Source organism: Montipora capricornis, chromosome 6 (genome assembly GCF_036669925.1).
Source record: "Montipora capricornis isolate CH-2021 chromosome 6, ASM3666992v2, whole genome shotgun sequence".
NCBI classification, from domain to species: domain Eukaryota; kingdom Metazoa; phylum Cnidaria; class Anthozoa; order Scleractinia; family Acroporidae; genus Montipora; species Montipora capricornis.
The window spans coordinates 55,834,366-55,861,381 of record NC_090888.1 but is presented as its reverse complement, the minus strand read 5'-3'; the positions used below and the strand labels follow the sequence as shown (position 1 = coordinate 55,861,381).

The following is a 27,016-nucleotide window of genomic DNA, read 5'->3' as shown; positions in this document are numbered from 1 at the left end:
TTTAAGATTATTTTCAACTTGTTATTTTAAGATTAGGTTCAGATAGGTTAAGATTAGGCTAACTTAACGTTGTTTGTAATTTATAATTGTTATATTAGGTTTACCTAGGTTACGATTAGGCTATTTTTGTCTTTTTTTTCGTAACTTTTATATTATTATTATTATTATTATTATTATTATTATTATGCTTACCATAGAGTCTCCAGTAGCTCAGTGGTTAGAGCATCCGACTAGATCACGGAGGGTCGTGGGTTCAAATCCCATCTGGGACTCGGATTTTTCGGAGTTTTCAGTGGGTTCCATTGTCACCATTTCATTTACTGTGTATGTTATTATTATTATTATTATTATTATTATTATTATTATTATTATTATTATTATTATTTTCTATACCGTTACAAATGGCGTTCGTTTTATATCATATGATGTATCTTTAATAGATTCTTGTAATTTCGTAAAAGGCCTTCGCACGTTAACCGCGTTGGGGATAAGTAGTTTGCGGATGGAATTTCCGCCGAGTTTTTTTTATGTGTTCCGACCAAAATCGCACAGAAACCGATCTTGGTGACCTTACTAGTGTCTAAAACATTCGTCGAAATTTCTGTCAAATATTTTTGCAGAACAGTTGTAAATTTTTGGTCTTGTTTTCTAGATGATATGCGAGGATTTGAAGAAAAAGTTAGTCAAATTTTTCAAACTGTAACCATTCAGTTTCTTTCATTCAGTTTCATCCTTGATATCCGTAAAAGCAGATGACAATAAACAACCTCAGGGCGGTAAAGCGTCATTATTTTTGGGTTTTCACTGATCTAAAAAAGTCATCTAGAGCGGGACTAAATTGTGTGAAGGAGCCTCTTTGATGGTAGTTTGCGAGTAAGGTTGGATTATTTGTCGCGCGAAAAGAATAGGGCGAGGAAAATTCACGTGACTCTTCAAAAAGTCACTTTTCCTCATCCCATTCGCCCGCGTGCTGGCGGCTCTGCCGCCTAATTACTCGCCCGAGACCCCAACCAATCGAGCCTTCTTGTAGGCTGCATATCCTAATTCGACGTGTATTTAATTAGGTGAATTTCTTGATATATAACTGCCTATTTACACACACAAATGGGCTATTTTGCGTATGGTTGATCCCTAATGAATCCTGGGTAGCTTACAGTCCTTTGTGATGTCAGTTTGGCATTTTAAATCATGATTTTGTGCAAGCGCCCCAAAAAAGGTTTGGAACTACCAAGGAATCTTTTGGAACTTGCCATTAGCAAGCATTAGCAGGCTTTGTCGGTTATGTCCAGGATTGATCCTGATTAGGTGCCCTCCCAATTTTGACATCTGATGAAGTGTCACTTAAGCCTTTGCTATCTATTTCCAACAATAAAGTAAGGCAGAAGCCCATGACTTTGAAGCGTGTAACTTGCAAGTCTTTTTCCTTGGAACAAAGCTGGGGATTTTAGGACCCCAATTTTATTCCCAAATATGGACAAAAACAAGATCGAAGCTGCACGCGCGGGAAACTGCACGAACTAAGTTACATCCAAATAAGGAATTTTTAAACTCAAAAAACCCCAGCAGCTCTGAACCAGAATTAAACGCTTCAAGGCCATGAGCTTCTGGCCAAGGGTAAAGGTTAGCGTTATTTTTAGCTTAGGGTAAATGGAACACTTTTTGGTGTGAATTGTCTGTATTCCGAGACACGAGTCATGTTGAAATTGGAGACAAAGAGCATGGGGACACTTGGTGACGCTTATTGAAATCTAATTAGGGTCAATCTTGGACATACACCTTATTCCAAAATGGCCGCCATTTTAGTATTCTTTTGTTTCCATGCAAATTGGCCCTAATGACCTCGTTCAAGGTTAAATATTCTTTTGAATTTTACGTTTGAAAGCGAGGCTATAAGGGCCAATTTGCATGGAAACAAAAGAATACTAAAATGGCGGCCATTTTGGAATAAGGTCACGTATATGTTAGCGAAAGGTTCGTTTTGATTTTTATTCATATTGAATGTAGATCATGTACAAACGAATTGCATATATTATGTTACAATGATCATAGCGTAACAGATGTAGGTGCTCATGTTCCTTTAACCTTCGAGTTTTCTTGTAGAACGCGTCGTGTTAAACAAATTTAAATCAGAAGTTCAATGAACTCGTTAAACTAAGGGTTCGTTCGATTGACCGTATTCCGGAATAGGAATACATGGAATAGAGGTTAGAAATCCTTCGTTTCTACGAAGATTCTCGTTAAAATTGTCAAACACTTGCTAAAATGCTATTTTAATAAGTTATTATCCTTGTTGCTTCAAAACGCCAGGTATAAGGTTTTAAATCATCACTCCACGTATTAACGGAATAGGAATAGGGTCAATCGAATGCATCCTAAGTCATTTCAATTTTCAGCCTTTTGGTTTCGACTATTGGCGAAATATTAGGGGTCAAAATCGATAATCTATATATCACCCGTGCACTCTTTATAGACTTTGCAATTTTAAAACAACAGTCCTCGACGATATCCAGTCATGCAATAAACTTTCAATGTTTAGTACTGTTTTCTTGAATTATCGATTTGAAAATGAAAGGCGTATTGTATAAGTGTTTTATGTTTTATGTTTTATGTGCGTTTGTGTGTTTAAATGCAGGTTGTGTGAGATCAACAGAAAGAAGGCAGATGAGGTATTTGGTACAGAGAGTGCCAGGTTTTTTCCAAAGGATGACTTGTACTTTTCGTTAAGGAGAAGGTAGTCGAGGATATGTAATGAGAAGTATAGTGTTCATTTAGTTTGGTGTGTAAAAGTAATGTGGTCATCCGTCACCCTCTCGAACCAAATTTTCTTGTGGGCAATTCGATTCCATTTGTGATTGGTTCAATTGATCGCTTGTGGCTATTGTGATTGGCCGAAATAATCTATTTGGCTTTGTACTGATTTTTGAGCGGCATCCATTTGTGTCGAAGTTAATTTCGAGATTGCTTTGATTTTGCAACGCTACACTCTGTGATTGGTTCGAACTGAAATATCGCTGCCTTTTCGTCCAATCACTTGCTCTCTTGCTTTTCCCTTCCCTTTTTGTCGGCTTGCATTGTAATTGGCTCATTCGATTACCTGCTCTTTATATCAATCATTGCAAACATACACCTTATTCCAAAATGGCCGCCATTTTCGTATTCTTTTGTTTTCATGCAAATTGGCCCTTATGGCCTCGCTTTCCAACGTAAAATTCAAAAGAATATTTAACTTTGAACGAGGCCATAAGGGCCAATTTGCATGGAAACAAAAGAATACTAAATTGGCGGCCATTTTGGAATAAGGTATAGTCACTTGAATGAAGGGGGGGGAATGCGGCGTCGGTGGGGAAGTAGTAGACAAAAATTTGGTTTAGCAACGGAGTTGATAATGTAAATTGACTACCTAGAATCTCTGTACGGTGGTCAATTTACATTATCAACTCCGTTGATAAACCAAATTTTTGTATAGTCACTTGAATTCACCATTCCTTATCAAAGTTAGTAACTTCTTAGCACAAACAAAAGAAAGGTATTTTTTGTAACCACCAGTTTTTTCATGATTATTAGCCTCGTTTTAATACAAAGCTCTCGAATTGGAGCATTAGTACTTAATTCTCAACAAGGGATGGCATTCCCAGTCTCGCTACCTTCAAGGTTATTGAACATAGTTATCTCTCACTAACCGAATTCGTAGTCCGTGCTGTAAGAGTACACCCTTGAACCTTAAAGTGCCTATGTAGCAAAAAATTTTATTTCTTGATTATAAAATTTACCTTTCAAAACACACGAATCCGAAGTTTGAGATGTCCACTGTAAAAATTGATTCGGACAAGCTATCCACTTCAGAGTCACTGGCACTTGCAATGGTGGACATATTCCTTGCTTAGCGACAAGAAATGATTGAGCGCAGACAAGCGCAAACAAACTTCTGGCAACAATGTGACGTCACAACGCGGGAGTTTGAAATAAACTCGGCCAGTCTCTGCGACACTTTTGAAGGGAAAATTTCCAACTTTGAGCGCTTGTAAAATCGTCAATTTTTACAGTGGACATCTCAAACTTGGGATTCGTGTGTTTTGAAAGGTAAATTTTATAATTAAGCAAAAAAAAAAATTCGCTTCATAGGCACTTTAAGGTTTAAATAACAAAGATGAAATGTCATCCATCCTTTCGCTATATATTTCCTGATCACATAATATGATTTCCTTTTTGCTTTTTTTGTTATTAGTCTATCACATTCGCCAACTCCGTTTAATTTCTGTTCTTAAGGATTGTATCTTATTACTCGCCATATTCAGTTCTATTCGTTCTTTATTTTCTCTGCAAACCGTAGCCATTACCTTTAAATCCCTGGTAAAGAAAGGTAGAATTCCGCGAAACATTGGTTTAAGATAATATTTTCCTGCAACGTTCAATAAGCCTTGTTTTTTTTTTTGTCGTTTTTTTTTTCTTTTTTGAGTTACGGCCCTTGTTTTCCTAGGTTAATTTATGAAAGGAAAAAAACTTTATTTAATTGAGTGTCTTGTAGCGCTGGAGTTCTAGTTGAAGACACTAAACTGAAATCAACAAATTCACTCAAATCAAATGAAATGTTGGTTTTTGAGGTTTTGCGATAAGTTAAACCGGAAAAAAAATCAGGAGGCGTGTCTTACAGTACGGTACGAGAAAACGAGGTTAGTGAGATATTCATTGTACCTCATAGTTAAATGAAGCAAAAAGACCAAGCTAATTTTAGAATTGAAGCGTGCCGCACTGTTGACGAACTGCTAAAGCCTGGTTTTTACTCGCGACAGAAGCACAAGCGCAGCAAGCATAAGTTATGCAAGCATAAGTTATGCTAGCGAAAACGAACGTCGACACAAGCATCAAGCTCAACCACGGCATCCGCCGTTTTAGTCAAATGCTTAGACGCGGGGAATCTGGAATGTCTCATTTTCACACAACGCAAGCGAACACAAGTATAAGAGCAAGCATAAGGAAAACGAAAAGTTTTGATCATTGCGCTTGGGTTCATGCTTGCGTTAACCTCGTTTTCACGGTTAAATAAGCGCTCCTAAGACCCGTCGTAACATTGTTAGAAGAACACGTCCCAACATTGTTATAAGAACGCTTCTAACAATGTTGGATACGCGTTTAGAAAACAGTCCTAAGAAAATTCGCGCGCTGATTGGTTAAAAATCGTGTTTCTGTAACTTTATGGAGACACAGAACTAGCACGAGCTGTTGACGTAGTGATGGTGCGAGCAAAGAGAATTTACATTTTGATAATTAGAGTTAACAAGTTGTTTTCCTTTTTCTCGTCGCGTTGTTTTCTAAAAGAAATAGAAAACATGTACTCCGTGTTTCTATCGAGTTATAGAAACACGAGTGAAACTTTGGGAGAACTTGAAAAAGCTGTGGAAACACTCGCCTGCGGCTCGCGTTCCTAAAGCATTTCTCGTTCTCCCAAACTTTCACTCGTGTTTCTGTAACTCGATAGAAACACGGTACATGTTTTCTAATTCTTAAATAACATTGTTGGAAACACGTACTTTGGTCAGTTTTGTCAGCCCTCCGCCATTTTGGATTACTCATGATTCTCGGATTGGAGACTGGCCCTTAACTCTGGGTCTGATTGGCCTTTGCACTGCAACATTAGAGAGCTTTAGATTCTAGGACGAGAACGACTACGAGTACGAGATTTTGTCAATGAACAACAGTAACCGCGCTAAAAACAAGCGTCATTTTGGTGGGAAAAACATGTTATCATCGTCATTTTAGTATGAAGTTTTGCAAAAATGTTGTCGTGTCAAAACAGGGCAACAACACGGTAGCAGTTTTGGAATTTTTCGATCAGCAAAAAAGGTTAAGTTACCAGCAATAAAAATAACTGAGGAACCTACACTGCTAACAAAGAGTAAGATTAATCGTCCGTCCGGGTTATGAATCTTCTCAGAATTTTCGCTAAAACCGGGACAGTCAAATCTCGTACTCGTTTTCGTCCTTGTCCTAGAATCTAAAGCTCTCTATTGTTGAAAGGGCGGCTTCAAGTGTCAACATTTGTTGTATGTTGGACAAAATGTTTGATCGACATCAAAACATTCTTCAACAAAAAGTGTTGAACAAACATCATCAAACATGCATGCTACACGTTCTAACAATGTCGATCCAACAAATGTTTTGTAACAATGTTTGAACGTGTAGCCGGCGGTTTGTGCTTGCGGTTGTGCTTGCGTCGCTGTTGAAAACCAGGCTGTGTTACCATCGCGTTTAGGTCAAAACTACAGACTGAAAATTTGCGCTTGGCCAAAAATGAAAGAAACATGTCTGTTTGCTTCAAACATCGAGCAACCTTCGGCTCAAGAGAGAGAGAGAGAGAGAGAGAGAGAGAGAGAGAGAGAGAGAGACTACAATCTTGGACAGATTAAAATGGAGCAGAAATGCCCCCGTTCCTCTAATCAAGGATAAAGCCGCGTGAAGGCCAAAAAGCGCCATTTTCCCATCATTGATTTTGGGGGTAGGGTGGTGTCAAGATTTTAGTTGTAATAAGAGATTTTCTATGACAAGCAGGAGCCGGCTCCGTCAAGTGGCTCCGTTTGCTGTTTTACGTAACCGCGTTGCTATAGGGAGCAAGCAAAGACGGCGGCAACGAGAACTCCACAATGGACAAAAACGCATTTTCGTGCCATTTCTTTGCCATAATCCCCAAAACAACAACTTGAAATCACCAACTTTTAAGTTTTGACGACAACGTGAGCTTAATCGCGCTTTTTACCATCCCATAATCCGATACGTTTTGGGGGGTTCTTTACAGAAAAACAATACAAGGTACCTACTCTGTGGACGGTGACACGCTTCATTCAACGGGATATCCATTGTTTTTTTGCAAATTCCCCCCCGCCCCCCCCCCCCCAAGAAAACAAATATATATATAACTGTATTATGGGATTTTTGAAAACAGCGAATAACAATGAACCATTCATTTTCTATTTTTACTTTTAAACCGTTCGTGCCCATCCAGTGACAGGATAGTTCGCCTTTATTGTACAACGTTAACAATACGAAATCGCGAAATACTTCCGGTAGAGCTAAGTTGTGTTCTGGAGTGACGTTTTTGTTGATGTTGCCGTTGTTTGCTCCCGTAGATATTTCCAATGTTGGCCAATCATTGCGCGCGTACTGCCTGCGAAATGTAATTAACAGTTACTGGAAATAACGAAGCGCGCGAAGTCTAAAAATAGAATGCAAATTATCGAAACCCGCGAGAGTCAGACAACATTAGCCTGTTCTGAGAGAAATAGGAGGAAAATGAAGGCCAAAGTTTCCATTTAAAAATTGTTTTACGAACACTTGCTTTCGCGCTTGAAAACGCGTCAAATTTTCCACCATTTCGTTTTGTTTGTCTGAGTTTGTCTGAGTTATGACGTCACCCGCGCGCTTCGCTATTGGCCAACCTCGAACCCAGGCTCTCTGTCTTCGCCTCCCTTGTCGTCAAGGGAGGAGAAAAAAGAGAGCCTGGGTCGAGGTTGGAAATTGGCCTAATTCTCCATAATAGAGGTTTTGCACGGCAGCCATGTTGCATGGCAGGAACAATAGATTTTTTTCCTATGGGAACAAATGTTCTTTCTAATACAAAACATTTTCATTGTTCCTGTCATGCAACATGGCTGCCGTGCAAAACCTCTATAGGCCACGTTCGATTTATCAGCCAATTCACACATGGCTACGAGGCCTTTATGGTTAAACTTTAATATTATTTTGTTTAGAAATCTCCCTTGAGACTTTCTGAAAGAAAACAGATTAATAGTTGCTGTTAGTCTCGGTTTCGAAGTGAGTCTTGGTGCTCAACTGTTGAAAGGGAAATTAGTTTGATTTGCATAAGAATGCGCAACTCATTTCCATTTGAATGTTTGTGCACCAGGACTCGCTTTGAAACTGAGGCATGCAGCAACTTGGAAATGGGCTAAATGAGCCATAAAATTTGACCATAAAGCCTCGTAAGCATGCCTGAATATTGATATATCGAACTCGTCCTATTGCATTAGTGTGTTTCTTCAATGTTTGATAGTAGACAGGAATTGACAGCAGAAATTGGTCTAGTTGAAAAAAATTAATATATCAATTATTTTCGCCAGTATATTAATGATAGTAAAAAAGACGTGGATATCGTTTTTAATATGGACTTCGGTAGTCGGGATATGAACTGAAATCGGTAGTTTTTGAAAAAAGTCCAATTATTGAAATCACTTTAAAATTTAAGAGTAAATATAAGGGAAATAAGTTTAACGTTTCTATGTCTGCATGACATCATTTTCGAGGGACTAACAAACTTAGGGGTGAATTTAAATGAGTGAAGGGTTGTGGTTTAAATTAAAATATGTATTAAAATTATTTTTCTTTAAAAATTATTTTGATTTTTCTCTTGCGTAATAATAAAAACAGGCTTATGGATCGTAGGCAAAGACAATTTTAAGTAACAAGGGTGTGTACTCGGTTGGGTAGTTTTAATAAAGTCTGATAATTGCTGATAATTATATCTAGAGCGGTTTTCAATTGAGTGTCGAAAGTAATTAGCGAATTGCTTTAGTTTGCCATTACTTCACTCAGTGATTGGTTCAAAGTTCTCGCGCCACTTTTTCAACCAATCAGAAGTAAAACCAAAACCATTTTCACATTTCCCCGCGCTTTGTGTCGGCTACATGTAATTACTTGGAGTTTTGATTGGTTTACTGGAGTTTCTCCGTCCTTTTTGATTGGCCAAAGTAATTACTTTGGTTTTGGTTTTACGACACTCAATTGAAACTTGCTCTATTTCAAAATTACTGTGATTTTAATTTTCGTGCATGAGGATGGGAACACCTCATAAACGGGTCGTGTAGCAGCAGCAGCAGTTCTTGTTCGGTTCAAATTGACCGGATGAACTTCGTTAAGTCTCAACTGAGAAAAACCTCTCGGTGCAGAGTAGAGAACCAACAAACTCACATATGACGCCGAGTTCTGGAATCAAACCCGGGTCACATTGGTGGGAGCTAGCCGAGTGCTCTAACCATTGCGAAAGCCAAGTGCAAAAAGCACGAGAACTTACCCCGAAAAGCACTGTGTCAAACTAAGATTCTTTAAGATTTGAAACAGCTACAGAGTTTCATGACATAACGTTTTCAAAGCGTTTTATGTCACGCGAAATACGCCTGAAAACGTTCGGGACTTTCGACAAACGATCCTGCTTACGAAAAGTGTTACACTACGTTTATAAACGAGCAAGCTGAAAAAAATAAGCGAAAAACAGTGAAACCATTTCTATCTCAATCATAAAAATTACAATTTCCTCGATTGTGATTGGGTTTTTTTTTTCAAAAAGGGGTTGACCTTGTTGTGTGCGAGTTGGTTGACCCCGGAATTCTGAAAAAGCAGTCTTTTAGTAATTGCTGTGTAAAGTGAGCATTTTTAAGCCGAACTGTTTGTTGATTAGTCTCCTTCTCAGCCGTTTTTTGCGATCCCCCACAGAAACGGAGCGTTGGGTGACAACGCTTCGGACGGAAGAGACAATTAGTTGAAGTATGCGGGTTTTTTTCGTGAGAGATTTAGGTGTCGGAAAATAACTTATATCCTGTTATGGTGTCCTGTAACATTGCGGCGGCGTCGTCTATTTTAGCCGGAAAATTGCGCCCCAAAACCCAGTTCGGAATTTATCCGCGGGATCTAAGCCATTTATTTCTCGCAATTTTTGAACGCCAACATGCAAACCCATAAAGGTGTGTTCGGATGTACTACCTATTACGAAAAATGACCTGGTTATCGTGATTTGTCATTGGCGAGCAGATCAGGCAAATAATTGATCTGCGAGACACTGACAAATCGCGATATTTTGCGATAACCGAGTTCAATAATTATTTTATCATTCGATGACTGAGTTAACTTTATTTTTCACAATTCCCAACAATGAAATCTTTTTCTGAAAGCTCAGGAAAGCGAACTGCCATTTTCACACAAGCGCGTGGTTTCAATTTCTTATGAGCAGAATATTATTTGCAACAAAACACTTTTTGTAGACAGTTATTTACAGGTCATGTGGTGGGCTCTCGGCCAATAAAAAGGAAGGAAAAAATCCATCGAATGCGTGCGGCACATGCAGCACGATAATATTTCCTTTTTTAACCAATAATATTCTTGCTTTGTGGCCTTGTCGATTTAGTAGCCGTTGGCCGTGTTTTCACGACAGCCGTTGTCTCGCTTTAACATTCCTGAAAGTGGTTTGTTTGCAGACGTTGTTAAGCGACTAAAAATGATACGTGTTTTCACGGGTAAGATTAAATGAGAAGAGAGCACGTGCCAAAACAATAGTAAAAGTAATAAAACTAGCACGCTTGTTCTATTTCCGATTCAGAATAACCGCAAGCGTAGTTGCCAACTTGCTTAAACTACCTGGTTTGGTGGCTTAAATTTAATGAGAATTCTATTGAAATTTGCCGACTCGCTTAACTTAAAGCAAGTTGGGAAAGGAACTCTTTTCACGGAATTTTCGGTTGTCACTCGCTAAGCGACCTGAACTGAAACCGCTCGTGAAATCACGGCTGTTGTCGTTGCTTAAACCAAAAAAAAAAGAAGAACAAAACAAAGCTTAACTGACTCACCCTTGCATGGCGAAATCTATCAATCACCAATTTATTTTCCCGTGAACGTGACTGAGTTTGTCCCTAACTTGACCGAAAAAAAATTCCATTTTATCAATCAGTGATTGTAACGTCTCCGTCAACCCTAGTCATTGCTTGTAAAACCCTGATGAAGAAGGCATTGCCTCTATGTAGTATATTCCTTCACCGTTCTATCAGCCTTGATACTTATGGTTTTCATTTTATGTGACATCTCATCGCTCCGATATAGAGCCTCCTCTCTTGGGAACCAATGGGTTACGTTTTACCCGTACACTAAAACCAAAGCCCACGGAATCCCCTCATCACAAAAGTTTTTTTTAAAGTTAGGGTTTGGTATTTCAAACACCTTTATCCCTCTTAAAGTATCTTACTTTGTATTTATATGTTCGAGTCAAATATGTATTTTAAATATTCGGAAGTATTATCTGGATGATAGTCTTGCAAAGAGCACTAATTGAATTTAATACCATTATCCGATTGTGTGGGCCAACCATGCCGGCAAAAAACGAGTCAATGACTGACCCCGCAAGCGACAACCCGGAATTCGAGAACGTGAATGTCATGTGAGGTGCTTCGTTCTTCCTTTGCCGTTTGTTCGTTTGTTTTTTTTCCAACGCCAATACTTTACTGTTAATGTTTTCAAGTTTTCTTTCATAGTTTAAAGCTTCATAACACAAAGCAGCTATTGCTGATGAGTCTGAAGCGTGTGGAAGACTTTCACTTGCGGCCCAAATGAGGAAAAAAATTTACAAAGATCTTCGTTCTTCCCGGGACACTTTCCACTGAGTTGTGGGCTAAGGAACTCAGTACCACTGTTAACACTTTTACTTCCTCTGGTACTGTTTCTAATAATGCTGTTAAAATTGGCCCCAACTTGATCGTGTGGGCTTTTTTTACTGCAGCTTCCCTGCTTTTTGAAGGGTTCGGCAGCCGGTCTCTCGGGCGGCTGTTTTTCACTGGCAACGCCAGTGTAAGCACAAGACATACTCAGAGGCATTAACTGTTTGGTAATTAGTATCTATTGTCTGAACAAAAGCCACTCACAATCAAAGCGCTATGATTTTGCGATGTACTTGACCAGCCAGAGGCGACCTTGACCAAATAGCCCGAGGTCTTTTGTCACGAGATAGATTTGCGTTTGAAAGGTCCTAATTGTGCTTAACCGATGGTGCATTTATTTTAAGCGGGCTCCATCGATTTGTTTATTGATAGGTCAGCATGACTCCATTTCCCACAAAGAAACGACCGACTAATGGCGTCTGTGTTTTCAAAACAAAGGACTGAAAGGTTGATTTGGTTCAGCAATTTTCTTTGTTCGGTAAAAGCTCACTTACATCAGAGTTAATAACTCTGCTTACATGCAGTGATTAAGTGACACTTAGGATTTTGTACGTAAAAACGGAGTTTTCTTGAATTTTGCTCGTGTAATTTATTATAGCTGTAGAAGTCTTAATCCCTGAAACGTTAGACTTTCACAAACAAACTGCGGATTTAATCCTCTCTAAGAAAGTTTCAAAAATGATGGCGTGCCCGGAATTTTATGACGAAAACATTTTCCTGTGTATGTATTTGAATATTTCTTGGCCAAAACAACACAAAGCGAAATGGGCACGACAAACAATTGTTTGTCGTTCACTCTCTGCATGAAAAATGTTCGGTACCGTGTGTGGTTTCCTGAAATGCGTGCAATTATTTCCCGATCATGCAATAAATGTCGTAACTCGAGATATGGAAAACGATAGCCCAGGCCAGGTCAATATGAGCAGACGAATCGCCTTTCTTGTCGCAAAATGAAAGTGAATGATACTATTAAAAAGATTCATCAACAAGCAATAAAAAAAAATGAACAAAATGATCTTAGGGTAATACATTTTCCTTTTTCGGCGAGTGATTCATCCTTTACAAATTTTTTGCCCGAACTCACTTTCCAATGATTTTTCGATCGCATTTTTGCAGAAATGCATTGTCCTACTTCACTGCACAGTTTATTTCGCCACTATGACTTCTGTAAGAAGGCGCTAGGCTTTCATGATGAAAATTAACGTATTTTCTGTTCTGAGAAAGTGACCGGTTATAATAGTAGTGTAGTATTGTGCCTTCGTTAGGAAGTTTGGCAAACATTTCACTCGAGGGAACGCTTTCGACTATTTAATTTGTTGGTTTTACTGAGTGGCAAATTTGATCTTTATTCGCGGAGAAGCAGTTAGGTTATGTTTTGTCGCTGGAGTTCTTTGTGGAAGTACGTTACTGCCTCCGATTTTTTTTGGTATTTCTTTTGGGAAATCAGCGCGATGAATTAAGCGAAATTCCCAAAAAATGCGAGCATTTGAGGCAGGAAATTGTTAGCATTTTCCGGGAAAAAAAAGGTGTCCGCGAAAAACAAACAAATCCAATCCAGTGACTTGAATTCAAGAGGTTCCAATGTAAAAGCGACGAGAGAGCAATTTGGAACATCGAGATTTTATTAAATAATACAGGCATTGAAAGGCCATGGAAGCTACAAGCTGTGATGATAAATGTCTACGTTTGAATTTGAAAGCACAATGAATATTTGATGTCAGATTTAAATAGTGTTTAATAATTCAACACAAAAGATGGGTAATTTCATGCACGGTGGTGGGTTCCGTGTTCCTTTTTCACCGAATGACAATATTATAAAACTGCTACCGGTAAATTGCAAAATTTTTGTACACATCGCGGTTACTGTTCTTAAAACGGATGGTTGCGTTTTCACATTGAAAACCCTACGTGAATGGAACAATCACAACCGTTGACAACATCGCTGGAAAATGAATTGCAAATTCTTGCTCGGTTTAATTACATTCGCCCCTTGCTAAGAACCCATAGATCAACAGTTTAACAAGCTGCAACATGGATTCACAGCGTGAAATGGAAACAAAACCGGCATAAACAATATTGTGTGGTGTTACAGTTTTTAACTTGCAATAAAACGATTTCTGTCTATTTAGTTGTTGAAACTATAACAGAGATATCGATGCTTGAACATATGTCGTCTGAGCAAATGGATATTTATTAAAACCAAGCTGTTTTTCAGTCTTGAGGCGACGCTCGAAGCTATATGAAAATTGATATGAGTGAGATCGTTTCCAAATCTTATCCCTATTTCTTTGTTGCCATATTCATGGAACTTTTATGTCAACGCGGTTATTTAAGTGGAAGTAATATAAATCCACAGGTTTTCGGCGCTTTGAGGTCTTGAGGATTAAGCGTTGAGGAAAATTCGTTGCGCGATCGAACACTTCAAGAAGTTGCGGTTCATTTTCGAGCCCCACGTGCTGGATATTTTTTTCGGCTTTTCTCTAAAAACACGCGCTTTCTTTTCATGTCTCGTAAAAGCCTCTGTGCTTTAATCAGTAATCTTAATGAGCCAATCGAAACGTGTGAAACTGTCAAATGTGAATTGATCTGTTTTTGTTGCGAAGGGTGCTTTCCGCTGTTTTGTCCTTGACTGGTCGCGATATTATTTTCCTTTACTACGAAGTTAGACGAATATATCCCATTTTGAGTTAAGGATCACACTGTTTGAGCAGCGGCTACGCTACTTGCTTTGCTCAGCGGCAAGCTGGGAGAGGGAACAGCCATTCCTGCACCAGCTGTTGAAGAACTTTGTGAACGAAGGACGGGCGCGTTAAATGCATAAGAATATGGCTGGTTTACGGCGGTTCGCGCTTGAGTAGATTTATAAGTGCTCGCTGAGTTGAGTGTTTGAGGCGTCAGAGGCCTTTTATCCGCGGAATTCGAGTCGTTTCCTCCGCATTTCTTTCTATAAAATCCTCGCCATGACTGGAACGTTTTCGTAGACCAAACCCACATGTTGGAAGTAATACCCACGGCTAAGAGCATAAAGTATTTCACTGTGGATAGCTCTACGCTTGGTCCCTGATCTTCCACACACCTCTCGACGCCCTGACAACGCAAAACGTTTGTGCGCCATCGTTCCATGTTAGCGTGCTCGTAAAAATAGCAAGCAACCACAGAGGTAACTGGCACGGTGTATAAAACAGAAAACACGCCGATTCGAACCATAAGCTTCTCGAGTTTATTTGTGTCGGTTTCTTTGTTCTTTAAAACTGTTCGGATTCGGAAGAGCGCGATGAAACCAGCCAAGAGAAATAGTGTCCCCAGGATGAGGTAAAGAGATAAAGGGGCTAACACGTAGCCCCCTAGGTTTTTCTTATCGCTATTGCCGACATAACATAGGCCGCTAAGCTCATCTGCGTCTACTTTTCTAAGGATAAGCGCGATGATAGTTTGAATTGCAGGTACAGTCCAAGCTGCGATGTGGAAGTATGTGGCTTTTGCTTCGATGGCCTCTTGTCCCCACTTCAAACCCGCGGCCAGGAACCAAGCAAATGTGAGAACAACCCACCACAGGGCTGAGGCCATCCCGAAATAATAAAGCAAAAGAAAAACAGCCGAGCAGCCGACGTGATCCGCAATGTTCATACCTGACATAACCACATGTTGTTTCGTTTTGTCGCAAATAATTTTCTCCGTTCCGGCGATCGCGCGCACGATGTAGCCTATAGAGTAAAGGTTATAACACAAGGATAAAAAAATAATGGGTCGCTCAGGGTACTTGAATCTTGAAGTGTCTATAACAAATGTTAAGACAGTCAACCCAGTAGAGATGAAACACAATACAGACCATACGGTGATCCAACTCTCTACGAAACGTCGATTGCTCCATGTGTAGTAGACATTCTCGCCGCATCTGGGAACGCACATAAACTCTTCGTACTTATCAACAGCTATAAATTTCTCTTTCAATGCGTTTCTGGTGTTGTTGTGGCACATTTCTCGCGTGGTCACAACCCTTGTCGTGTAAGTCACGTTCGAATCGATTTCTTGCGAGTCAGTGTCGGTTATCGGAGCAGCCGTTGTCTGATCTCTTCCCCATGAGCCAGCCCCTAACTTTTGCAACACCTCCCTATACTTGGGGTCCATAGTGTCGAGGGTTTTCAAGAATTCTGACATGTTTACAGGGCTGTGGTGCATGTTGGGCGCTGCCATGCACAGTTTACTCGTATCACTCTTAGCTCGGGGGTCACCTTGAACAGGCATTCGATTACAGTCTAGAGTACCAGGCCAGTCGAATCCAAACTTCTTCATCACAGGAGAGCAGCCATTTCGTGCTGCTTCGCACATCGATTTGCAGGAGTAAAGTGGGTTGTCTAGTCCCTCAGAGCACATAGGTGCAAAAACCGAACACAGAAAGAACCGCAACTGGGGCGCACAATTGACCGCCACCAACGGAGAGAACTCTTGAATTTTCGCTGCGGCGTCCTCCTGGTTTTCTTGACCCAAGAAGTTGGGAAAGCTCGTCGTGTTGTAGCCGATGTTAGCACAAAGAGTAATCGTAATTTTCTGACATTTTAATTTCTTACCCTGCAGTCTAGGCAAGCAAATCAAAATGACGAAAAGAGATCCGAAAATACGGCTGAAAATAGGCACTGATCTCCTTCGGAGCTTCATCGAGTAATGGTTTGTTGTGATTTCATATGAATCGTGTTCGTCACTTCACACAGAATAGTTGCAACTGCAAGCAATCTTCGTTGATTATTCTCATTCCTTGTTATTTGCTTTAAAATTGTCAATATGCGCGCCTGCCTGTCAAACTGTCCATCAAACCTTTGTTCCGCAGACAGCTGGCTTGTTTCTATGGGCATGGCTGATGTTTAAACCAATCAGACGTCCTTATATCTAGATTACAGGCTTCCGCCAGTGGGTTGATATGAAAGCGCCACGGCACGATTTACAGTCTTTGTCGGGGCGTTCTTGTGGCAGTAACAATACGTATTGCGGAAATTGGTCTGAATTTGCAATTCAGGATGCGCTGTTGGGCAAAAGATTTCAACAAGTTATTAAAATGCATTTATGCCATGTTTTCCAATTATCGCCGCAAAACGTTTCCCCTAGGAATTCCAATTAACCTCTGTTTTGGATTCTGTTGTTTGGGGATAACATGATCCCTAGCGATCCTTACGTCGCTTTTACAACAGCGGTACAAAATTCAAATTGTTACAAGAACAACGAAGTTTCAAGATTTATCGGATAAACTTACAAAGTATCTTATCTAAACTCCCTTGTTAGGGCGAACCAGAAGAAGCTAATAAACTCTTCAGTCTGAGATTTAATGATGCATGATTAGTGAAGATAAGTTATGCAATTTCTTCAATGGATACTTGTCATTCAGCTTTAAGTCGGTACCGCAGCTTTCCACTTTATTCTGACAGGGCGTGACTTCAAAGACCACAGTTAAAGAAAAGACCCTTCCGCTTGAATAGACAACTAATTTTCTTGTACTGATTAAATACAAAGTCCATAAATAGAATCCTTGTGGCATTATTGTGAACCCAATTGTCCAGAAAACCGAGTGATTAAGGATTAATTTTTGCCAACGAGATGTCTTCTGTTAAAGCAACATGGCGTTCTGCTTAGTGTTTCGCTATCATTTTAATTGATGCATTAATCTTTAGTAAGGGAATCAAACCCCGACAAACGTGCAGCCTTAATTGAATAGCTACAAAGATATCAAAAGAATGATATTGGCTTTCATAAATCCACGTTGATTGAAGACATCTTTTCCAGATGATAAAATTAAAAAGCAAGCCGGTGTCATGAACTTTCGGTCTAAGTCGCTTGGCTCTTAAGGTTATTTTGATTCCAAACAAAGCTTTATCACTAAAAGGTTTCAACAGAAGAGCCGATTGTTCATGTTGTAAATTGGCCCTTGATATGTTTTGAAAACCTTCGCATTGTTTGATTTCCTTACGTTGATTTTTTCATATGTGTTATTGAAGTTGCCTCGCAGACCGTCAAAAATAAAGTTAACTTATCGTCAATTGACATACTTGAAGCATAATTATATTGCTGTGCTTGTTTTCTTCTTATTCTGATTTCTAAATATCGAACAGGAAAAAAACTTCGTTTGTCATTCTCTTCGCTGCGTCTGAGGCACAACAACGCCAAAAAACTGCATATTTAATGAACAAAAACAACATCACACGCATCCTTTATCTTCATACATTTCGCGGCGGTCCTCTACAGATTTTTTTATATGCCCTCCCTCTTTGTGCTCCGTTCATTCCAGAGCACATTTATGTCAGAGTGGTCGGGAAGTGAAGACAAACAACGCGAGTTTATGTTTGGACATGAAGTTTTCTTTACCTTTCCTGTCATCTTTGCCCAAGTTTCCTAATTTATGCTTACGGAAACATGGAGCAGACTTCTTTGGTTGTTTGCTCAGGCTTCAGGATGTCGCTCGGACAGCGATTTTTGCACAATCCAGGAATTCAAAAATTTTCGGCGTATTTTTGTCGCCATGCAAAAACCAGCTTTAAAGGGCGGATTTCAAGAATGAAGGACCTCCGTAAAGCAGCTTAATTAAAGAACGACTTTTCCAATCTTTTCATTTGTTAAGTTAATTCCATTTAGAAATCAAAGCAAGATCTGGCAGCAAAGAAAAAAGAAGAAAAAATTCAATTCAAGGTTTCTTCTTTTTAGTCAGAAAAAAATGCACTTCACACTGAAGTCTCACCTTGTTCAAGGTCTCTAGTTTATCAGCAAAGGGCACATTCAAATAGCATCGATTTGTTCTTTGCGCATGTTAGGTATTTTGGAGCTACGTGATGGACCCCTTTATAATACTCGGTGTGAACGGAAGGCCCGAAGGAAAGTGACCACGAAAGCCCTTGGATCTCGCAATACTACAATTTAGCTACTTCCTCGGCTAATTGAATTACCCACGCTTTTGTTTTATGAAAGCAAACAGCCCCAGAATTCTCAGATCCCATCATTTATCAAAGTCAATTATCAAATTCTGACGAGTTAATTGGAACCTTTGGTTTGAACGAGAGACGAGGTCCAATTTATTTATTCGCAACAAGAAGTTCGGCCCCGCGAGGAGTTATGTCATAAAATGACCTCTGATTCTCCACCCGGCTGAAAAAAACATTTGTTCCCAGCTAAATAACACTGCTTTTCTTGAGTACAACATAAAATAACATAACATAACATAACATAAAGCCTGCATATAAGTATTTATTCTAAGACGTAGAAATATTTAAAAATACATAAAAATAATAAAATACGTTAATTATCGTGTATCGATATATATTAAATATTAAAAAACTAAGCTAAGGCAAAGCATTATCGAAGATACCTTAAATTCTAAAAATATTCGTTATCAACGTCTCTGATTCGACAAGTGGAGGTAGTTGAACTGTCGAAGAGAAAGTCTTTAAAATATTATTTGGTAGTAAGTCGTTTTTTGATTTCCTTAAAAGTAAAATTGTCAATGTTATCATTACAGTTAACTGAACAAGGCGAGTTTAGCAATACACTAGCCTGCGTAGCAAGCGTTTCCGTGGAGTTTTCTGACCGTCTGTCCCTCTCCACTCTACCCTGCGAGCAATTGGTTTCTCCTACGCTTCCCGAGAGAGAAGCCATTGCGAGGTTTCTCTCTGGGGAAGAGTAAGAGAAAACAACTGCTCGCAGGGTATCCCCCATGCACACTCTTCCTTTTTGCTCTCGCCCCATTTTTTGCTCGGTCAAAACATCGATAATTTCTCTTCTGTGCCCCACAGAAACGCTTGCTACACGGAAGAGATGCTGTGCCTCTGGCAAAACCAAAGTCTGCCCTCTAATTAAGATCCAATAAGAAAGTCGTCCAGCCCATGCAACAGTACCGCAATATTTTACCCATGGCAAGTAACGTGATCATTTCTAACTCTACCTTAAGCGCTGGTGAAATACAAACGAAATATTTATTTCATATTGTTGTTTTTCTTTCTTTCAACTGATCAGAAATTTAAAAAAAAATTACTTATTTTTAGGCTTCTCTCGTGACTTCGACGGTTTTCTTTCTTATGAGCAGGAAGGGTCAACTTGAATTGTCAAGGGTCGAATTATTCTCTTATCTGCAATGACTTCTTTAGACTTGTTGATAGAAGTAAACCAAAATCCAAAATTTGATGATAATTTGGTTTGTTGCAGTCATTTTTGTTTCCTATCCTCTAAAACGTTTCAGTAAAATTTGCTTTATCTTGTATTTCAGCTCACTGACTCGGTGATGCTACGCTAAAATTAAAGCATGTCACAGTCTTTGCTAAACAGATAACTGTATTCATCAGAGATTTTGACACTAAGAATGTTTAGAATCTCTCGAAAGTTATGTGATAAATCGCTATCGCTTTAAAATATATTAAACCCACCGATATTGTAGAAATCCCTTTTTTGTCCCGTGAATAAAGAAACCGCCGAGCACGTTCCCGGCTTCGGCATTTTTTTCCTTGATTCTCATGCGGATTTTATCATTACCGCTGCTCCGATTTCCGCCTAAAGGAAAGAGCCTTTGTGTCTCTCGTTCAAGGTCCTTTTCTGTTCGGAAGGATCTTCAAACGTCGGAGTCCTGTTGCTGGTTAAGTCTTATCTGCGGCTCTTCCTCAAGTACTGATCACTAAAATTCATGATCAAGATTGGCCTGAACAGAGCAGAGTTGAAGTTATGAGAAGCAGAAATAATTGAGGGGTGGACCATTAGGCAGGACAACTGTAATTAAGGGTGGGGCTGGTGAAATAGGGACAAAAAGAATCATGTGCGGAAAGTTTTCTTGCACACCAAAAGCAATCTAGTAGAAAAGGAGAAACGGCTTTCAAAAAAAATCCCGCACGGAAAATTGAATCAAACTAATACATTATAAGTTTTACAGAGGATTTTTCAACTTCTTTCCTAAAGTTACCCCGGCGTTGGATAGCTCCGTCACCCCTGGTGGAGATTTAGAGACTAGAGTGCCAAAAAAGGAAAGAGAGCAAGTAAACAATTTGCCTTCTGCCATGGGCTGGAAATCAAAACAAATGACATGGATATTGAGGAAGTACGTGTGAGGACCTAAACCAACGGCCGTTAATTGAGGAATAAATACTGCCTTTGTAATAACATCTGTAAAATGTTAGCTTTCGACAAACTGTAGACCACGTCTTAAAACACCTCTTGTTCATTAATTTTGCGGGCATCGTTCGCAAAGAGTACAAGACGTTTTCCTCTATGTCTAGTGTATATTGCACAGTATTGCAAGGACCATTTGATCACATAAATTCATAAAATGTGCTACATAAACGCTCCATCATTGACGCTCACTAAAAACAAAGACGCTCACCAAAAACAAAGCTTCTTTCCGAACCCTCAAAAATGAAACCCAATCTTTAATTGGAAGGGCTTGTTTCCTTAATGGGTTTTGCCCTCTGTCCAGTCATCTAAAATACCGACCGTGTGAATCTGGGAAATCTCCAAACATGAAAAATGTCATATCCTGATAAAATTTGAAGCCCTTGTTTTAAGTGCCCTCCAATTTTTCCGATTAAGGTGTCAGGATATCCTTTTTCATTTTTAAAAATGTCGCAAAACTTAGTTTTCAGCAACATTACGGTTTACGTGACTCAATTTGATCTTTTCTTTCATCAAGTTAGAGTTTCACATTTCCGAAGAAAGGCTAGCCTTATTACATAAGGATTTATTCTATCATCAGCTGGCCAAATTTCTAATACGCATTGAAAGAAAAAAAACTTAAAAATCATTTCGGGAATAAAAATAAATTTACATTTCCACCAGTCTCACTTCACTAACATGAAGTGAACCTTTTTCTATTTTTTTCGTTCACTTGTATTTGTAGAGACAATAGAAAGAAGAAGCCGAGAGGTTCTGATAGCTGGACAATCAAGGACTTTTAACTAATTTAAATCTAGGAGACATTGATAGCTGACTGTTTTTAAATGGGTGGTAAAATTCGGCAGTACTCCTTTTAGAATGGGTGTTTGAACTGAAAAGCTATTTGAAACGAGTGACCTCTGGCCAAAATACACGACGACCACTTTCTATCCGCTCTAAGCCATCAAAAGCTCTCTATTTCAACTCTGTAAGTCCACCGTCCTTCCAGTCTCAGGCCGTTGAAGTACCTGGTTTTGTCGCTTCTTTTTCATCACTGTGGCTCTATAGAAGAGTTTCTCACGCTTTTTGCCTAGCTGTATAAATGCCTGGCTCATTGCAAAGGCAAACACAATCCGAGAAATATAACATTGAGCTGTTAGGAAATGGAAGGGTCGACGCAAGAAATGGAAAAAATTCATCCACTTGCATTTGCGCTTTTTTTTTTTACATTCTAAAAATGCTCGCGTAGAACTACTCCTTCCATACCACCACGGATAAAGTTTTATCCATGGTGGAGCAACCTCCTTCGCCACCATGAAAAAAGGACGTTAACTGAGCCCGCGTATATACTTGTTCTTCGTGTAAACTCTTTGCTTCCGGCAATATTTCAACCGCACATTTGAACTTCCCTTAACCCAGCTAAGGGCCGTGACTGCTCCGCAGGCAAACCAAAGAAAAGTATCGCAACCTGTCCTGCATAGCTGACGAGATATTTTATAGCGGGATTATTTAAACATACGCGAGTAAATCGATGGTTGCTCTGATGTGTTTTGGCCGTGATGATGGCAAAAAATCCCTGGACGCTTCGCCGCTTCGTAGCCGCTCGTTCTTGCGACCAAAATAAATCGGAGCAAACATCGATTCACTCGCGTGTGTTTGAATAATCTGCGTTTAATATCCCGCCAGTTACGCATGCTCATTCATCACTACTCAAATTGATATTTAACCATTTCATCCTCTCTTGTCTCCAAAAACACTTCCTCCACGTAATCTTTGTTGTTATTCGATATTTGTACTTCATTGTTTGAATTTAATTAAACGCGCTACAGAATTGGTTTTAATAATTGCGAAAACAACTGCTTCAAGTTTCCAAGTGTGTCAGCAGATCAATTAACCAGAATGGAAAACATCTGGCCCAAACTAATCGAGTAATAAACAAAGAAAACGAAAAGTTACGGTAAGTAGATAGTACGCGCGCTGTGATTGGCAAGTTTCGGTGCATGATTCAAAACACCTAAACACGCATGCGTGATTGAGAGCTCTATTCAATATTTAGTCGGATACAGCATCCCACCTGTGTTATCGCGCCAAGCTGAATAGAATCGTCAATGCAACTTACTATCCGATTAACTCTCATTTTCTTTCAACTCGCATGAATCTCTTGCCTTTTACTAAAGATTTCCCTGGAGGAGAACAACTGAATGAGTCTGTAGGCATATTTCTCGCCGCCGTTCCAGGAGTCCGGGCTTCTGATCAAACAAAGGAAATACTTTGACATGCAATGTGACCCTGCAGTCAGATCTCACGTGTCCGGAGGCCGTGTTTTTTTGTTGTTATTTTTTATCGGTAACGTACTCTAGCTAGTTTCGATTAAGGAATTGCGCAAATCACAGGCTTTTGATACTTCATGGCAACCTTAAGTAAAGAAAGTTCGTTTAAAAATACAGAGGAAAGTCTTCATCTGTGAATGCGCGTGGTTCGATGCCCTCGGCCTCAGCGCTTACCGAACCAATCGAAGAAAGTTATTGACAACGTTAAACACGCATGCGTGAATGAGCACTCTATTCAGTATTTATTCGATACGGCATCCCACCTGTATTACAGCGCCAAGCTGAACCGAATGGTCAATGCATTTCTTCCCTCGTTAGCTCTGGTTTTCCTTCAACACGTATAAATCTTTCGCCTTTTACTAAAGATTTCCGTGGAGGAGAACAACTAAATGAGTCTGTAGACTAATTTTTTGTTGCCCTGCCATGTGGCGGGACTCGTCATGAAACAAGTGAGTAACTTTGACGGTAATGCGCAATTGAATCTTGTTTTGATCAAGGAAATGCGAAAATGAAGCTCTCGTGTGCACACAGGGTGATTCTCACGGTGAGTATCCAATCAAAAACCCATAAGGGTTGAAACGTGTAACGCGCGTTCACTGTTACTGTTACTGTTACTGCTCCCTTAACGCCGCACGGCGCTGTTGGGGCCCAGCAGATGAAGCAGCCTCACGTACAAGCCCACGCCAGCCATCGCGGCAGCCGGCAGCCCTGGTAGCCTCAGCGAAGCTGAGGCCTGTCCACTCAGTAATGTTGTCACTCCACTTCTTCCTAGGTCGTCCTCTGCTTCTGCCACCTCTGACTGTGCCCTGAAGGCACGTCTTGGCCAAGCCGTCACTACGTGTGGTGTGACCAAACCACTTCAATTTCCTGGTCTTCACAATCTCAAGAAGTTCTTGATGACATCCAATTTTGGCAGTCAACATCGCTCTAACACTGTCATTAGATATTCTTTGCCTGTAATCGATTCCTAGCAGTTGTCGGAGACATCTCATCTCAAAAGAAGCTACCCTTTTCTCTAGGTAGGCGTCGAGGGTCCAGGATTCACAGGCATACAGAAAAACAGAAATGACCATTGATCGTAAAAGTCTTATTTTTGAAGATAGAGAAATACATTTATCATCCCAAACAACTTTGAGTTTTGAAAGAGAACTTTGTGCTTTGGCCATTCTGGAGAGGATTTCAGATTTGGAACCATTATCAGTCACTAGAGCACCAAGATATATAAACTGATTCACATGTTGCAGAGAACTGCCATTGACTATAATGTCATTTTGAACCTCGTTTGCATGGGTATTTGACATGATTTTTGTTTTCTCAGCACTTATTTCCATACCAAAAGCAGAACAGCTCTGATTAAGTCTTCTGATTAGTTCAGCGAGTTCAGCTTCTGAACCAGCGAGGCCATCAATATCATCTGCGAAGCGCAAATTGCTGACAGTCCTGCCACCAATGCTAACTGTTGATTCATGACCTTCAAGAGCATCTGTCATGAGCTTCCGAATATTCAGTGCTAAGTACCATATTTGGAAACCCCTCTCTCCAGTTGATTTCGCGCGAGAACATTGGTGGTATTGGGTCACGGTGTTCTTGCGAACTGATTGGTTGAATGTTTCTCTCTTGTTGTTCCAAATATTAGCAAATCGAATATTCAGAAGCTTGTTTCCCAGCACACAAGAGGCCGTTACACGTTTCAACCCTTATGGGTTTCTGATCCAATTCAATCTAGTTTTGATCAAGGAAATGCGCAAATCACAGGCTTTTGATATTTCATTGCAAAATCGGAAATTTATGTCAAGAAAGCTTGTTTTAAGGTACAAAACAAAGTCTTCCGCTGTCGATGCACGTGGTTCGAAGTCCTGAACACGCATGCGTGAATGAGCGCTTTTTAGTACTTATTCGATAAGGCATCCCACCTGTGTTACCGCGACAAGCTGAATGGAATCGTCAATCCATTTATTTCGCGTTAACTCTGGTTCTCCTTCAACTCGCACAAATCTTTCGCCTTTTACTAAATATTTACGTTGATGAGAAGAAATGAATGATTTTGTAGACTTATTTTTCGTCTCCCCGCCTTGTGGCGGGGCTGGTCATGAACCCAAGGAAGAATTGACGCGCTTGTGTATAGAAACGTTGTAATCAGGTCTCTCTGTCGGGATACACTTGATGCAAGATGGCTCTGTGCCAAGTCAATAGTAATCTACAAAATACTAAATGACTACACCGCTCCCGGCCTTAGAAACTCTTTCATTAGAAGGGATAGTGATCAGACCAGTTACCATCTATGTATAGTTACAGATCTGAAACCTCCTGTTTCTAAAAAAGAAGCTTTAAGTATAGTGGCGCGATGCTTTGGAACCAATTCAATTCCCAAAGGAAGCAAAGTTAGCGGAGTTGTTAAATTGATTAAGGAATGCATTAAAAAGCAATTGGGTTACGCCGTGCTATATTCCCTCGTAACGCTCTCGTGGTCTAAGTTTTATTTGTAAGTTTATATTTGATAGGTTATATTCTGTATTATACTAGCCATGTATTAGTCTTATAATTATTTTTTTAGACACGCCCTCCATACAAATCAGGCTACTGTTGTTGGGGCTACGTGTTACGTCTTCACACGCCGTGATTCTGACGTTCCGTAACGTATTCTAGGTAGTTTTGATCAAGGAAGTGCGCAAATCATAGGCTTTTGACACTTAAAACCTCGAAAATTTTAGACAAGAAATCTCGCGTAAAACGACAAAAAAGCACTTGCCGTGAATTCGCGAGGCTCGAGGCCGTCGGCCCTCGCGCTTGCCGAAAGAATGCAAGATATCCTATAAATTGACCGGTTTATTCAATACTAATCAACCCACATATGTTTCCGCGCCAAGCCTAACACAATCGTCGAGGCAACCAATATCGTTAGCTCTGGTTTTCCTTCATCCCGCAAAAGTCTTTCGCCTTTGAGTAAAGATTACCGTGGAGGAGACCAACTGAATTAGTCCATATACTAATATTATGACGCCCTGCCTGGTGGCGGCGTTCGTAACAAATCAAAGGACAACTTTTGACGCGAACGTGCGTAAGGTGTTCCAGGACACAAAAAAGGAGTTTCGCCGCTGTGAATGCGCGCGGTGCAAAGCCGTCGGCCTCAGCGCTTTTACAGGCAACAAATAATTCACTCAGAAGTATTCTTTGCGCACTCAATGGCGGAAAACTGTTGCTCGGACTCACTTTTTCATTTTTCTTTTTAAAAGAAGAACAAAAAATAATATAATGTTTAATTAAGGTGCTTTCAGGATTGCACATTTCTGTCGCGGTTGATCCATGTTTTTCAACATCATTATTCCTGTTTCAGTCTGTTTAACCTGCCTCAGCTTAAGTAGCAGCGAGGCCTCTCGCTCGGTACTGCGTCGGTAGCTAATAGAGTTAGTTTTTTTGTGTCGGTGGGTATTTGAAACACTAGAATTTGGCTCCCCTTGTAACTGCGATGATCAGCATCATAGCCGTTGTCACAACCGCAGTTCTACACATGTCGTATATAAAAAAACGAAAGGAAAGGAAAGGAACTGAATTTAAGTGTCCAGTCGTTCTAGCGCTGGGGCACTAATTGGGGACACTGTAAACTGAAATTAACAATTAACTCAAATCAAATCAAGTAAAACGTTGGTTTTTGAGGAGAGGGGAGAACCGGAGTACCCGGAGAAAAACCTCTAGGTGAAGTAAAGTAAATTTATTTAACGTCGGTAGTTCCTTCAGTTACGAAACTGGTATCAATGGTAGCCGACGGTGCGCCTTTTACCCCCCCTCCCTCTGTCAGTGCTCCGTTTCACGGATATTTAAAGCTATAGCTACACGGGTCAGAGGAAAGTGGAAACAGACGTTGAAGTCACCGAGGATCGAACTGGGGACCCCTTGCTCCGAAAGCCGCGCACTAGCCAACTGAGCTACGCCTGCAAATGTTGGTTTTTGAGGAATGGGGAAAACCAGAGTACCCGGGAAAAAACCTCTCGGAGCAGAGTAGAGAACCAACAAACTCAACCCAAATATGGCGTAGAATCCGGGAATCGATCCTGGGGCCACATTGGTGGAAGGCGAGTGCACTCACCACTGCGCCAGCCCTGCTCCCTCTCG

The 27,016-nt window shown here is 40.1% G+C and overlaps 2 protein-coding genes and 5 non-coding genes across 10 annotated transcripts in view; 6 read left to right on the top strand and 1 right to left on the bottom strand.

The window, feature by feature from the left end:
- LOC138052620 (transmembrane protein 135-like) overlaps positions 1-5,736 on the top strand; it is a 41,519-nt gene extending 35,783 nt beyond the window's left edge. Inside the window, exon 14 of the mRNA XM_068899161.1 lies at positions 2,633-5,736. Within this exon, the coding sequence (XP_068755262.1) occupies positions 2,633-2,735 (103 nt within the window). The 3' untranslated portion in view covers positions 2,736-5,736. The remainder of the gene's footprint in view (positions 1-2,632) is intronic.
- Positions 199-272, top strand: Trnas-aga (transfer RNA serine (anticodon AGA)). Its single transcript has one exon. It is a non-coding gene; the product is annotated as a tRNA-Ser (tRNA).
- A 7,336-nt stretch (positions 5,737-13,072) lies between the features above and the next one.
- Positions 13,073-20,038, bottom strand: LOC138052544 (frizzled-4-like). 4 transcript variants are annotated; one of them, XM_068899087.1, is made up of 3 exons: positions 19,865-20,038; positions 17,820-18,101; positions 13,073-16,485 (listed from the first exon to the last, which is right to left on the bottom strand). In XM_068899087.1, the coding sequence occupies exon 3, from the start codon at positions 16,122-16,124 to the stop codon at positions 14,163-14,165; it is 1,962 nt and encodes a 653-aa protein (XP_068755188.1). In that variant the 5' UTR covers positions 16,125-16,485; positions 17,820-18,101; positions 19,865-20,038; the 3' UTR covers positions 13,073-14,162. The 4 variants fall into 4 exon arrangements, with proteins under 4 accessions (XP_068755188.1, XP_068755187.1, XP_068755190.1 ...); XM_068899086.1 differs by lacking the exon at positions 19,865-20,038 and adding an exon at positions 18,190-18,357; XM_068899089.1 differs by lacking the exon at positions 17,820-18,101.
- Positions 20,039-22,703: 2,665 nt separating this feature from the next.
- On the top strand, positions 22,704-22,822 carry LOC138054710 (U5 spliceosomal RNA). The gene has a single exon (XR_011133364.1). It is a non-coding gene; the product is annotated as a U5 spliceosomal RNA (small nuclear RNA).
- A 399-nt stretch (positions 22,823-23,221) lies between these two features.
- On the top strand, positions 23,222-23,342 carry LOC138054739 (U5 spliceosomal RNA). The gene has a single exon (XR_011133390.1). It is a non-coding gene; the product is annotated as a U5 spliceosomal RNA (small nuclear RNA).
- Positions 23,343-24,870: 1,528 nt separating this feature from the next.
- Positions 24,871-24,990, top strand: LOC138054704 (U5 spliceosomal RNA). Its single transcript, XR_011133358.1, has one exon. It is a non-coding gene; the product is annotated as a U5 spliceosomal RNA (small nuclear RNA).
- An 815-nt stretch (positions 24,991-25,805) lies between these two features.
- LOC138054714 (U5 spliceosomal RNA) lies at positions 25,806-25,925 on the top strand. The gene has a single exon (XR_011133368.1). It is a non-coding gene; the product is annotated as a U5 spliceosomal RNA (small nuclear RNA).
- The last annotated feature ends 1,091 nt before the right edge of the window (positions 25,926-27,016 follow it).

What these genes read in the sequence shown, in the direction of transcription:
- LOC138052544 (XM_068899087.1), bottom strand. Translation starts at nt 16,124, where the DNA reads ATGAAGCTCCGAAGGAGATCAGTGCCTATTTTCAGCCGTATTTTCGGA.